Source organism: Heterodontus francisci, chromosome 26 (genome assembly GCF_036365525.1).
Source record: "Heterodontus francisci isolate sHetFra1 chromosome 26, sHetFra1.hap1, whole genome shotgun sequence".
Lineage (NCBI taxonomy): Eukaryota > Metazoa > Chordata > Chondrichthyes > Heterodontiformes > Heterodontidae > Heterodontus > Heterodontus francisci.
In genome coordinates this window covers 17,466,293-17,481,786 of record NC_090396.1, presented here as the reverse complement: position 1 = coordinate 17,481,786, position 15,494 = coordinate 17,466,293, and the positions used below count along the sequence as shown (strand labels likewise).

At 44.8% G+C, this 15,494-nt stretch overlaps 1 protein-coding gene across 1 annotated transcript in view; it reads left to right on the top strand.

Moving 5' to 3' along the window:
* The first annotated feature begins 1,455 nt into the window (after positions 1-1,455).
* LOC137384203 (ras-related protein Rab-37-like) overlaps positions 1,456-15,494 on the top strand; it is a 277,885-nt gene continuing 263,846 nt past the window's right edge. The window contains exon 1 of the mRNA XM_068057862.1: positions 1,456-1,611. Coding sequence (XP_067913963.1) covers positions 1,456-1,611 — 156 coding nt within the window. The remainder of the gene's footprint in view (positions 1,612-15,494) is intronic.

Below are 15,494 nucleotides of genomic sequence, written 5' to 3'. Positions count from 1 at the left end.
ATAGTCTCACAAAATGTCCATCTCCTGTCATCCTCTAGCAGCTACAGCACACAGCTTATCCCTAATTTTCTCTCAAGTCTTAATTGTAGAATAAGTTGCCAGGGAAGGCAGGCAGTGAAAAAATGCATTTGTGATCCAATTATGTGCATCTCTGGAGTGAAAGGATTGCGAGATATGATGAGAAGGTGGGTAGGTTGGGCTGAACTATTCAAAAGTCCTTTTTTCTCCTTCCTATAATTCTTGGTTATGTTGTAAGCCTCTTTCACTGTTCCTGTGAAACCAAAGGCTTGTGAATTAGATCTGGAATAATCCTCCAGGCCATTCCCCTTTCACCCTGGCACCATTTGCTTGCCATCCACTCAGCTTATACCCGGCTATACAGTGACATAGCTGACATTCAGGAACTCAACATACCAAAGGTCAAGGCTGTGAAACGACATCGACTCTATTGCACCACCACGGGAATTATTAGGGTCAAATCCTAAAACTGTATGGTCACATCCTTCCACCCCCTCAGTTGCTTCCAAAAATGTATGAGAAAACGTCATCTGTCGGTCACCTGAGCAAACTTTGTCAAACTTTCTGCAACATTTATGTCAATATTAAATCATTTAAAGGCCGAAGTTAAATTTTACGGGCTGCCTGTGCTTGTAGAAGGGCGGGGAGAGCAAATGATTCATTCTGCAATAAAAATGCACTTGGATACTCCTAAATCATGGCCTTAAATCTTGCACTAAAACCTATTGAATCATATGTCAGTCAATACCGTCCTGCTATAGGTGTCAATGCGTGAGGACTCCATTCATAAATAACGGATTGATGACTCTGCACTATTGCATCCTGTCTATTTCTCTTACTCAAGGGAAAATGAAAGTGCGCGTTGCAAACCGCATTGCTACAGCAACGCCGTGCATATCTAAACTTCGGGTTCAGGGTGTGCAGCTAGCCTAAGATGGAATAAGAAGCTTTCTAAAAGACTTTTGGGTTGTGTCAATGAGCCTTGCGTTCTACGTCACTGCGTACTCTGTCCTATTTTTCCCCATTTGAGATGTATTGGAAGGAGTAGAGCAGGGGGAGGGAGAGGTTTGAAAACGGCTAATGAATTGGGGAGATTTCAGAGGAGTCAGGGCTTGGCTCTCCACTCTTGCCACTCCCTGAAAACAAGATCTCCCTCGGTTTGGTGGTCGGATTGTTCAAGGCAACTTCACACCTGAAAGCGAAACAAGGAGAAAATCCGGCCGTGGTGCTGAACATCCTCCTTCTGTCCAAGTCCCGGGTGCTCTCCATTGTGCTGAACTGCAGACCAGCAGCGGTTCACACACCGAGCACTGCTCCGAAGGTGCTGTCCCCGGTGCTGAACGTGGCTTCGGGTGGAAGCCGTCCGACAGCTAGTGCCAGGGATCTTCACCCACTTCTCGGTCCGTGTTGCCATTCGCCTCTGAAGAAGAAGAAGCGATGGAACCTAGGTTAGAGTTGCAGAATGCCCCTGATGGAGAGATCTACTGCCCAGACAGTGCTTATGGATCTTCGGTTTTGGACACGGACACGGAAGAGGGCCACACTCCTTCTTCCAACAATATCATTTACTACAATGAGGAACTGATGCATAAGGTAAGTGCGCTTAATATTAGTCGGAATAACAACAACAGCTTACATTAATATAGCGCCTTTAAGGTAATGAAACGTTCTAAGGCGGTAATAGGAAGTCTTGTAGTTACCGAATCACCAAACATAGAACGGCATAAATTATACAGTAAATCATCTGAGGAAATAGGATTTCCTCATGCAAACTAACTTTCTTCGAACAGAAAGTGCAGAGGAAAACTGAAAAAGGAAATAGGGGGGGAAATGCATGAGTAAAGATTAGTGGGGTAACATAAAAGGGAACACTAAAGAGTAAAAGGATAATCAAAGGGCCGATTAGGGAGCAATAATATATCAGAGAGGATGGCTACGGTATTAAATGAATATTTTGCATCAGACTTCACTAAAGAGGACGTGCTGCCAATATAACAGTAAAGGTGGAACTGATAGAGAAATTGGATAAAATAAAATAGAGGAGTTACTTAAAAGATAGATATTATTCAAAGTAGAAAAGTATCTGGGCCAGGTGGGATGCTTCTTAGGTTGTTGAGGGGCATAAAGATAGGTATGGGAGTTGTGTCAGAGGATTGGATGGTTACAAAGTTACACCCATGTTCAAAAAAGGGGAGAGCGTTCAGCCGGCAATTACAGGTCAGTCACCTAACATCAGTGTTAGGGGAAATATTAGAGACAATCTGGGTCAAAATTAATAGCCACTTAGAAAAACACAGGTTAATAAATAACAAACAATAAAATCGTGTCTGAAAAACTTGATAGTTATTTGATGAAGTAAAGGAGAAAGTTGATAGGAGTAGTGCAGTTGATATGTGCAGGGACTTTTCTAAAGGTGTTTGACAAAGTACCACATAATTGATGTCTTAGCAAAATTGAAGCCCATAGGATTAAAGAGGCAGTGTCAACATGGATATGAAATTGACTAAGAGACAGAAAGCAGAGTGTAGTGGTACATGTTTCTTTTTCAAACTGGAGGAAAGCATAGAGTGGTTTATCCCAGTGGTCCATATAGGACTACTGTTCTTTTTTGATATATGTTAATGACCTGGATTTTGGTAGACAAATAACAGATGAAATGTAATGCAGAGAAGTGTGAAGTGATGCATTTTGGAAGGAGGAATGAGGAGAGGCAATATAAACTAAATGGTACAATTTTAAAGGCAATACCAGAAAAGAGATACCTGGGAGTGTACGTTCAAAAATATTTGAATGTGGCAGAACAACTTAACAAGGCTGTCAAAAAACCATACAGAATCTTGCACTTTATAAATAGAAGCACAGAGTACAAAAGCAAGTAATTTATGCGAAACCTTTATAAATCACTGCTTAACTCTCATCCAGAGAATTATGTCCAATTCTGGGCAACACACGTTAGAACGGATGTCAAGGCCTTGGAGAGTGTGCAGAGGAGATTTACAAGTATGATACCAGGGATGAGGAACTTCAGTTATGTGAAAAAAGTAGGGAAGTTGGGGATGTCCTCATTTGAATGGAGAAGGTTAAAGGGGCATTTAATAGAGGTGTTCACAATTAAGAAAGCTCTGGATAGAGAAAATAAGGAGAAACTGTTTCCTTGAGGAAGATCATTGGTAACAAGAGATCACAGATTTGAGATAATTGGCAAAAGAACTGGGGGAGATAAGGAGAATTTATTTTGCGCTGTAAGTTTTTATGATCTGGAATGCACTCCCCAAAAGGGTGGTGGAGGCAAATTCAACAGTTTCTTGCAAAAAGTAATCAGATAAATAATTGAAGATGAAATCTTTACATGGCTATGGGGGAAAAAGCAAGGGAGTGGGACTAATTGGATAGCTCTTTCAAAGAGTCGGCACAGGCATGATGGGCTGAATGGCCTTCTGTGCTGTGTCATTCTATGATTCTATGAAATTACTCTGAGTAAAACTGATTTCACACATAAATCCAAGGGCTGGAACATCATGATTAGACATTTTCTTATTTCTTACCCCAGCAGCTGGGTAATCACAGCAGTAGGGGAAAAACATACTCTAGAAAATTCCTCTCCAAGCCCCTCAAGTGATCGACACCAGTCCAGGAAATCACCTGACTCGAGTATTATCACTTAATACACTTATTCTGACATGATGCAATCTCTGCTCCAGTCAAGAACTGATTCAGTTCCCTCTAGAAGGCAAGGGAGAGAGTTAGCACCTGCCAAACAGCCAGCAACACATTCCAGAGGCTTATGACTGTCTGGGAAAAGAAGTATCTAACATCCAGTCTGTTCATAATTTAAACACATGTCTACTGGTCCTCCCCAATATGTCAAACATTATCCTTCCCTTTCAGTATTTAATAAACCTCAAACAGGTCACCTCTTGCCTTCACTGGTCTAACATAAATAGATCCAGTTCTTTAAGCTTTCCTGAGTAACTAAGGTTCTTTAAGATAGAAATCATTCACATAGCTCTCCTATGAATCTTTTCTCAAAGCTACTTTTAAAAAAAAAATCATAGGATGCAGCTGTCACTGGCAAGGCCAGAATTTCTTGCCCATCCCTCATTAACCTCGGAAAGGTGGATGTGAGCCGCCTTCTTGAAACACTGCTGTCCATGTGGTGTACATATACATACAATGTGTTTGGGAGGCAATTCTAGGATTTTGACCCAGCGACAGTGAAGGAACAGCAATAGTCAGGATGATTTGTGAATTGAAGGGGAACTTGCAGGTGGTGGTGTTCCCAATGCCTGCGCCCTTGTTTTTCTAGGCAGTAGGGGTCACAGGTTTGTAAGGTGCGGTCGAAGAAGTTTTGGTGAATTGCTGTAGTACCTCCTGTAAGTGGTACACACTGTTGTCACTGTGCACCAGTGGTGGGAGGGAGTGAATGTATAAGGTAAATGTTGGAGTGCCAATCAAGTGGACTGCTTTGTACTGGATGGTGTCAAGCTTCTTAGGTGCTGTTGGAGAGTATTCCATCACACTCCTGACTTGTGCCTTGTAGATAGTGAATAGGTTTTGGAGAGTCAGGAGGTGAGTTACTCTTTGCAGAATTCCCAGTTTCTGACCTGCTCTTGTAGCTATACTATTCATATGGCTGGTCCAGTTAAGCTTCTGGTCAATGGTATCCCCCAGGATGTTGATGGTAGGAGATTCAGGGATGGTAATGCTGTTGAATGTCAAAGGGAGATGGTTAGATACTCTCTAATTGGATATGGTCAGTGCCCAGAACTTGTGTGACGCAAATGTTACTTGCCACTTATCAGCCCAAGTCTGAATGTTGTTCAGGTCTTGCTGCATGTGGGCATGGATTCCTGAGGAGTTGCAAACGGAACTAAACATTGTTCAATCATCAGCAAACATCCACACTTCTGACCTTATGATGGAGGGAAGGGCATTAATGAAGGAGCTGAAGATGGTTGGGCCTAGGACACCATCCTGAGGAACTCTTGTGGCGATGTCCTGGGACTGAGATGATTGGCGTTCAACAACGACAACCATCTTCCTTTGTGCTAGGTATGAGTCCAACCAGTGGTGAGTTTTTCCCCGATTCCCATTGACTTCAATTTTGCCAGGGCTCCTCGATGCCTCATTCAATGAAATGCTGTCTTGATGTCAAGGGCTGTCACTCTCACCTCACCTCTGGAATTCAGCTCTTATGTCCATGTTTGGACCAAGGCTGTAATGAGGTCAAGAGCTGAATGGCCCTGGTGGAACCCAAACTGAGCATCAGTGAACAGGTTTTTGCTGTGTAAATGCCACTTGATAGCACTGTCAACGACCCCTTCCATCACTTTGCTGATGATGGTGAGGAGGCTGATGGGGTGATAATTGGCCAGATTGGATTTGTCCTGCTTTTTTAGGATAGGACATATTTGGACAATTTTCCACATTGGCAGTTAGATGCCAGTGTTGTAGCTATACTGAAGCAGCTTGGCTATGGGTGTGGCAAGTTCTGATGCACAAGTCTTCAGTACTGTTGCTGGGATGTTGTCAGGGCCCATAGCCTTTGCAGTATCCAGTGCCTTCAGTCGTTTCTTGATGTCACATGCAGTGATTCAAGTTGGCTGAAGACTGGCAACTGTGATGCTGGGGGCCTCAGGAGGAGGCCAAGATGGATCATTGACTCAGCACTTCTGGCTGAAGATGTTTGCAAATGTTTCAGCTTTGCCTTTCGCACTGATATGCTGGGCTCCCCCATCATTGAGGCTGGGGATGTTTGTGGAGCCTCCTCCTACTGTTAGCTGTTTAATTGTCCACCAACATTCACCACTGGATGTGGCAGGACTGCAGAGCTTTAATCTAATCCGTTGGTTGTGGGAACATTTAGCTCTGTCTATCGCATGCTGCTTCCACTGTTTGGCATGCAATGAGTCCCCTGTTGTACCTTCACCAGGTTGACACCTCATTTTTAGGTATGCCTGGTGCTGCTCCTGGCATAGCCTTCTGCACTCTTCATTGGACCATGGTTGATCCCTTGGCTTGATGGTAATGGTAGAGTGAGCGATATGCTGGGCCATGTGGTTTCAGATTGTGGTTGAATAAAATTCTGCTGTTGTTGATGTTCTCATGGATGCCCAGTTTTGAGCTGATAGATCTGTTCTGAATCTGTCACATTTAGCACAGTGGTAGTGCCGCACAGCATGATGGAGGGTACGTGTGAAAACGGGACTTGGTCTTCACAAGGAACTGTGCAGTGGTCACTCCTACCAATACTGTCATGGATAGATGCATCTACAACAGGTAGATTGGTGAAGACGAGGTCCAGTAGGTTTCTCCCTCTTGTTGGTTCCCTCAGCACCTCCCGCAGACACTGACTAGTTTAGTTTAGTTTAGAGATACAGCACTGAAACAGTCCCTTTGGCCCACCGAGTCTGTGCCAACCATCAACCACCCATTTATACTAATGCTACACTAATTCCATATTCCTACCACATCCCCACCTGTCCCCATACTTCCCTACCACCTAACTATACTAGGGGCAACTATACTAGGGACTAGCAGCTACGTCCTTCAGAACTTGGCCAGTTCAGTCAGTAGTGATCCTACTGAGCCACTCTTGGTGATGGACATTGAAGTCCCCCACCCAGAGTACATTCTGCACCCTTGCCACCCTCAGTGCTTCATCCAAGTAGTGTTCAACATGGAAGAGTACTGATTCATCAGCTGAAGGATACAATGGGTGGAACTTTGAGCATTGGCAGGAGTGTAACGTGGATGGTGGAGGATGGACCATCCGTTATACATCCTATCAACATTCCTTTTCATTGACATTAACAGGCAACCAATCTAATATTGCTCATTTTACATAATCAGTGCAAGTTCAAATTACAATCTTCATGCTCGGTGTAAAAAAAAGCGGCTGATCCAAACTGACCAATTTCTCATTTGCGCATTTAGATGAAAATCACCCTGAATGTGTTTTACCATTGATTGTTTTTATTTTCTATGGGATTAAGCTGCTCAACCAATAATGACACAGTTTCAATATATTGGTGTAGGACCTGGGGTATTCGTTGTAATCACCATCACCTGACAGGACCTGTAGTACTTCCCAGCTGGTTAATGGTTTCTGAAGAATAAAGTGGTGCATCTTTCTGTGCCGTCTACTTCCAGAATGTGCAGTTCACAACACCTACATAAAGCAAAGCACGGGAGGCCAGCCTGTCCCATTGATGCAATTAGTTAAGACGGAGAGCGACAAGGTTGTGTTAGATTAAGCTGTGCCTTTGTCAAAATAGTACCGGCCACAAAGAAACGCAGACAAGTGTACAACATCACAGCACATGAAACTCATCCAGGGGTTTAAACTCATTACTTTGAAGCCTGTTTACCAGTCCCTGCATGGCATCAAGCCATCACTCCAGGCATCGGCTATTATGTGAAACAGTGCAGAAAACAGAATTGGCCCACAGTACAGGTTATAAAGAGTGTGACAGATCGGGCACAACTGTATCACAAACTCAGAGCTTGAACAAAGGAAAATTCTCCTGTCCAGATATTCAAAACAGGATCACTGCATTCAAATCACTGTATCCATATCTGTGCCTATACCACTGTGTCCATATCATTCTGTCCATGTTATTGCATCTGTATTGCTGCACTGTTGATTTGTGACACATTTGATTGACTGAACTGGTTAATAATGGTAACTTATTTGTTGTGCATTGAAAGAGTTAGGAGCAACAGATTGTAAATTCTGTTACTCCCACATAACAGGCCTGGAGTGCTGTTAAGCTACAGGTTTGCCCAATAATGCCAAACCTCATTCTACTCCCAAGCTAGTAGGTGTCTCCCAACCTCTGCCCAACTGATACCAGAGCCCAAACCTCATCCCCTCCCGGTGTATGACAAATTTACTTTAAGAGTTCTGTCAAGTCACAGCTCTGGTAATGAAATTGGAAACAAGTCCTTGAATGCTGCTAGATCCCAGACCTCATAACCCCAACGCGCATAGACCTCAAGATCCAGTACTGCTGAATCCAAGACCCTTGATTCTTCCTGTTCTCCCAAGTCTCTGGCAGATCCAGGCCTTTCATCCCAAAGCATTGTCAGGCCAAGATCCGCATTTGTGTTCTTAATACCCAAAGTAGCAGACCATTTATTAAGTGCTGCCTGATCCAGAATGATGCCAGGAAATGGACCATTTACTGAGAGATTTCCCCTCCCAGACCCAATGGAGCTGATCTCAGTTCTGCGGTCCTGTCACATCCAGTCATGAATGGTGGTGGACAATTAAACATCTAACTGGAGGATGTGGCTCCACAAATATCCCCATCCTCAATGATGAGGGAGCCCAGCACATCAGTGCGAATGATAAGGCTGAAGCATTTGCAACAATCTTCAGCCAGAAGTGTCGAGTTGATGATCCATCTCGGCCTCCACCTGAAGTCCCCAGCATCACAGATGCCATTCTTCAGCCAATTCGATTCACTCCGCGTGATATCAAGAAACGACTGAAGGCACTGGATACTGCAAATGCTATGGGCCCTGACAATATTCTGGCAATAGTACTGAAGACCTGTGCTCCAGAACTTGCTGTGCCCCTAGCCAAGCTGGCCCAGTACACCTACAACGCTGGCATCTACCCTGCAATGTGGAAAATTGCCCAGGTATGTCCTGCACACAAAAAGCAGGACAAATCCAACCCGACCAATTACCGTTACATCAGTCTACTCTCGCTCATCAGTAAAGTGATGGAAGGTGTCATTGACAGTGCCATCAAGCGACACTTGCTTAGCAATAACCTGCTCACTGACGCTCAGTTTGTGTTCAACCAGGGCCAGTCAGCTCCTCACCGCATTACAGCCTTGGTTCAAACATGGACAAAAGAGCTGAACTCAAGAGGTGAGGTGAGAGTGACTGCCCTTGACATCAAGGCAGCATTTGACCAAGTATGGCATCAAGGAGCCCGAGCAAAACTGAGGTCAATGGGAATCAGGGGGAAAACTCTTCGCTGGTTGGAATCGGACCTAGTGCAAGGGAAGATAGTTGTGGTGGTTGAAGGTCAATCATCTGAGCTCCAGGACATCACTGCAGGAGTTCCTCAGGGTACTGTCCTAGACCCAACCATCTTCAGCTGCTTCATCAATGACCTTCCTTCAATCATAATGTCAGAAGTGGGGATGTTCGCTGATGATTGCACAATATTCAGCACCATTTGTGACTCCTCAGATACTGAAGCAGTCCGTGTAGAAATGCAGCAAGACCTGGACAATATCCAGGCTTGGGCTGATAAGTGGCAAGTAACATTCACGCCATGCAAGTGCCAGGCAATGACCATCTCCAACAAGAGAGAATCTAACCATCTCCCCTTGACATTCAACAGCATTATGATCACTGAATCCCCCACTATTGACATCCTGGGGTTTACCATTGGCCAGAAATGGAACCGGAGTAGCCATGTAAGTACCGTGGCGACAAGAGCGGGTCAGAGGCTAGGAATCCTCCTGGCTCCCCAATGCCTGTCCAATATCTACAAGGCACAAATCAGGAGTGTGATGGAATACTCTCCACTTGCCTGGATGGGTGCAGTTCCAACAACACTCAAGAAGCTCGACACCATCCAGGGCAAATCAGCCAGCTTGATTGTCACTCCTATCCACAAATATTCACTCCCTCCACCACCAACACAGTGGCAGCAGTGTGTACCATCTACAAAATACACTGCAGCAAAGCACCAAGGCTACTCAGGCAACACCTTCCAAACCCGTGAACTCTACCACCTAGAAGGACAAGGGCAGCAGATACATGGGAACACCACCACTTGCAAGTTCCCCTCCAAGTCTCACACCATCCTGACTTGGAACTATATCACTGTTCCTTCACTGTCGCTGAGTCAAAATCCTGGAATTCCCTTCCTGATAGCACTGTGGGTGCACCTACCCCACATGAACTGCAGTGGTTCAAGAAGGCAGTTCACCACCATCTTCTCAAGGGCAATTAGGATTGGGCAATAAATGCTGGCCTAACCAGCAATGCCCACATGCCATGAAAGAAATAAAAATAATGTTTTTTTTATTCATTCATGGGACGTGGGTGTCACTGCCAAGGCCAGCATTTATTACCCATCTCTAATTGCCCATGAGAATGTGGTGGTGAGCTGCCTTCTTGAACCACTGCAGGCCTTGTGGTGTAGGTACACCCACAGTGCTATTAGGAAGGGAGTTCCAGGATTTCAGCCAAATAACGATGAAGGGACCGCGATATATTTCCAGATCAAGATGGTGCCAGGTAATTGATCATTATTGAGTGTTGTCAAATTGCCCATTCCATTTTTGAAGCTTGCTGGAGACCCAAGCTACCCTGTGCTTCCCAGCCCCCTCACTATCAACCATCAACCATTGGCCCCAGTTTCCTGCTCACTCCCTCCCAGCCTCAATTCCAAGCTCAACGTCCTCATCAATGTTTCATCTGCATATTTTGGCATCAGCTCGCAGTACTCAGTTCTATTCAGTGACATAAGAGGGATCAAATCATAGAAAACTAGTGCATATTAAATATTCATCATATTACTGCTTTTATTGTTGTGTTGGGAAACATATGGGTGGACTTGAAGTATGGTGATGTCATATGTTGATGGCTATATGGTGACCTTTATATGGTCAGATTAATTGCAACAGAAAAATATAGTTCAGTTGCACCCAATTTTGATCCCTTCACATGGTGCACAATATAAAAAGAAGGCTGAAGTGTTTGCAACCACCTTCAGCTGGACTTGCTGAGTGGATGATCCATCTTGGCCTCCTCCTGATGTCCCCAGCATCACAGATGACTGTCGTCAGCCAATTTTATTCATTCCATGTGATATTAAACAGCTAAGTGCACTGGATACAGCAAAGGCTATTGGCCCCCCACAATATTCTGACTGTAGTGCTGAAGACATGCTCCAGAATTAACCACCCCCCCAGCCAAGCTGTTCTACTACATCTACCTGGCAATGTAGAAAATTACCCAGGAATGCCCTGGCCATAGAAAACAGGACAAATCCAATCCAACTAATTACTGCCCATCAGTCTACTCTCAATCAGCAGCAAAGTGATGGAAGGTATCGTCGACAGTGCTGTGAAGTGACTTACCAGTAAGCTGCTCACCAATGCTCTGTTTGGGTTTCGCCAGGGCCACTTTGCCCCAGACCTCATTACAGCCTTGGTCCAAACATGGACAAAAGAGCTGAATTCCAGAGGTGAGGTGAGAGTGATTGCCCTTGGCATCAAGCCAACATTTTAAAAAAAAATTTTGATTGAATGAATACAGAAAGACTATTTGCTTTGGTTGGGAGTCAAAAATGAGCAGTCATCAATTGAAATTGTCACTGAGAGAGTGAGGAGTAATTTCCTGACATGGTCAATTGTTGTAGCCTGAAATGATTTGTCACTGTGAGTGGGTGAGGCAGAGACCATTGCAACTTATAAGAGGAATGTGGATGAATATTTGAAGCAGAAGAAGATACAGAGGTATGTGGGGAGAGAGGAGGGTAGTGGGAATAACAGCACTGTGAGAGTACCCACACCACATGGACTGCAGCAGTTCAAGGTGACTCACCATCACCTTCTCAAGGGCAAGTAGGGACAGGCAACAAATGCTGTCCTTGCCAGCAAAGGTCATATCCCATGAATGAATTAAAATAGAAATTTAGATTGAACTAGCAAAGAATCCCACTGACCGTTCATTCAGTGGCTCAATGCTAATGAAAAATAGAAGTCTGTAGGAGTGAAGGGTTTTGGTCCATTGCAATTCAATACAATGGAAGAAGCTTAAGAAGTTGGAATTCTGTACAATGGAAGTGAAAGGGAGAAATTTGCTCCACTGGAATTCTGTCAGTGTGACTGAGAAAGGAGTCGGACTTTATTGGAATTCCAAACAATAGTAAGGAGTTGAGGCAATTGGAATGCTCTACAGTGCAGTGAATGAGAAGCCGATTAATGCTTTGGAATTTTGCAAAAGTAAATGGAACAGGGTTGCAATTCTGTTCAATTTGATATAATGGGAAGAAGCTTGATGCATTGGAGTGAATGAGTGGGTTTATTCCATTGGAATTGTGGGAGTGACAGAGAAGAAGGCCATTGGAATTCTATGGGAGTAATGGAGAGAGTAGTCCACTAGAATTCTGTATGAGTGCTGAAAACAGTTTTATCCAGTAAAATGGGAGACAATGCAGAGCATATGCATGCAAGATACCCAATCATTGAGTTTCATTAGGTCTGTCTCCTCAGGACCAGGAACTGAGTGGATTGCAGGCATTTTCTTCACAGGGCGGGAGACAAGGCAGCTTCCTTGTCCAAGCCGATGGAGGATTCACAACCTGGGAGCAGTTCACCTTCCTATTCACTTGGCTAAGAGTGGAGACTGAGGCTGTGATCTAACTCTTTGAAGGATAGGGCAGCTTCTTTGTTCCAAGACAAAACAAATGCCTGATTAAATGTATAAAACAATGACTTGCAGTTAAGCAGCAACTTTAACATAGGAAAACATCCCACAGTGCTTCACAAGAGTGTAATCAAGAGAAAAATTAACACTGAGACAAAGAAAGAGACATTAGGACAGGTGACCAAAAGCTTGGCCAAAGAGGAAGATTTTAAGCAATGGTGGGCTGAATTTTCCTGGCCCTATGGTGACGGATTGGGAGGGAGGAGGGCTGGTAATATGGCAGAGCAAGACTCTGGGAGGGGAGTCTGACATCTTCCTGCCATTGTGGCATATTACCAGCAGTGGGAACCTTAACGCCGTAGTCGCCCAATTGATTCACTTAAATGGCCAATTAAGGACCATTTCCTGTCCCCCCACTGGCATTTTGCCCACATCAGGAGGGCCCGCTGCCACGTGGGGAGACCACCAGGTAAACCCTGGCAGCCTCCCAGCCAGTTTCCAGGAGGAGGGGCCCTCATTAATGCCCACTCTGTGGCCCATAGAGGGGCTCCCTAGCGGCAATGACCATCCCCGTGGCTAAAGCATCGCTGCTACAATCTGACTCCTGCCCCCATGATCACCAGGGCCTGCCTGCCTGCGTGGCCCCAGCTTGCTAAAAGAGACTCACTCATCTTCGATGGCATCTCGGCATTGAAATGCTCTCTAATTCATGCTGCAGCCTCAGCAGTGGCCACCGCTATTAGTGGCACTGCCAAAGTTGCCAAGGCTGCTGAACTGTCGACCTTCTGATTGGGCCAGGAGCTGTGAGGCAGGCTGCCTTCCTCAGCTGGACAGGGGCTCCAGTAGCGGCCTCTTAATTGACCGCTGCCGATAAAATGCCGCCCCAGGGTCCCACCGCCCACCAAGGTGGGGACAGCTCCCACTTTTGGTTCCAGTGGCAGGACTTCTTCAAGGCAGACAAAATTCAGCCTGGTCTTAAAGGAGGAGAGAGAGGCAGAGAAGCAGAGAGGTCTAAGGCAATTCCAGAGTTAGGGCCTAGATGACTAAAGGCACAGTCACAGTGGTAGGGTGAAGTGAGTGGGGATGTACAAGTCACTGGAGTTGGAGGAATTCAAAGTTCTTTCAGGGTTGTAGCGCTGAAGAATGTTAGAGAGGTAGAATTGCATAGAGCTTACTGCACAGAAACAGGCCATTCGGCCCAACTGGTCTATACTACACACAAGCCTCTTCTCACACTATTTCACAGAGGTGATGGAACTTAATGAGTGTTAGGATACAAACAGCAATCTTTTGGATGATCTTAAATTTATGGAAGATGGAAGATGTGAAGCTGACCAGGACAGCACAGGGACAGTCAACATTGGAAATAACAAAGACATGGATGAGGGTTTCAGCAGCAGATAACGTGAGGTGGGTTGGAGACGGACGATGTTACGGAGGTGGAGGTCTTGGTGATGTTGCGAATACGGAATCTGAAGATCAACTTAAGGTCAAACAAGATACCAAGGTTGCAAATAGTCTGGTTCAACCTGAGACAATGGCGGGGGGGGTGGTGGGGAGAATGATGGCTAGGGAACTAAGTTTGTGGTGGGGGCCGAAGACAACAGCTTCAGTATTCCCAATGTTTCATTGGAGGAAAGTTTGGAAACTCCGGGACTGGATGTCAGAGAAGCAACTTGACAAATCAAAGGCAGTCTCGGATTCGAGAGAGGTGATACTGAGATCGAGCTGGGTGCTGTCAGTGAACATGTGAAACCTGATGTTCTGTCTTTGGATGATGTTGCCGAAGGGCAGCATATAGATGAGAAATTGGAAGGGGGCAAAGATAGATCCTCGGGGGGACACCAGCAGCAACAGTGCGGGAGTGACAAAAAGTTGCTGATTTACTTTACAAACCCTTTCTCAGAACTGAATATATTACAGGTGAACAGTTTTGAAGAAGGAACAGAACCGGGGGGAAAGAGGACACACACAACAACCATACACATAGATGAAAGGGCCTCAATTATTGCCTGGAAGCCAGAAATTCTTGAAGATCAGCAGCAACTTATTAAAGGAAACCTGAACACTGCCTCACCAAATGATCCAATAAGATATCCACGTTGCTTGAAATTTTCCAGTCGATCAATCTAGAACTCATATCTCAAACCCTTCCCAAAATAAACTCTCGTTCCAAAGAAATTATGGACAGATACACACAGACCTCCAGCTTGAGGACTGTGTATTTTAAGTTTGGCGGAAGTATGGCCCTCAATTTAAAACAGAAATATAGAGAAAGGAACTAACATACCTTTCCCCAGTACAACCCTGAACATAGCTAACAATTTCTGGTTTGCAAGGCCACATTCGCGGATCTTTAAAAATATACTCTCCGTTGCTATAAGAAGCACTTGGAATATTCAGTGTCAAAACATGAATTTCATAGCAGCTGTGTGGTACAGGATGGGCATTGAGAACAGAAAGTACTCACAGGAACAGGAAACATTAGAGACACTCAGTAAGTCAGCCAGCTTCCGTTAAGAAAACTGGAGAAAGTCGACAACTCAGGTACAAACCCTTTCTCAGAACTGAAGATATTTATTTATTTATTTAGAGATACAGCACTGAAACAGGCCCTTCGGCCCACCGAGTCTGTGCCAACCAACAACCACCCATTTATACTAACCCTACAGTAATCCCATATTCCCTACCAACTACCTACACTACGGGCAATTTACAATGGCCAATTTACCTATTGCAGGTGAACAGCTTTGAAGAACAGGGGGAAAAAAGGACACACACAACAACCATACACATAGATAGCAAATGGCCCACAGGGTGCTAAGAACAAAAGGGCAGAAGTGATCTGCGCAGGAGACAATAGGAGAGAGATCAAAGACTTGTACGTGACGTGACAGTATGAGAAGAGCTAGAGGGGAATTGTTAAGTGGCATGGTAAGCAATTATTGAGTCCTGAGCTCACATTCTGACCAGTGAGCTCTGTTTGAGGAAAAGCCAGGATGTGGAAAGAGACTTAAAACTATCAAAATCTAATACTTGTGAATAACAACAATGTGGTGTATGAAAAAAGC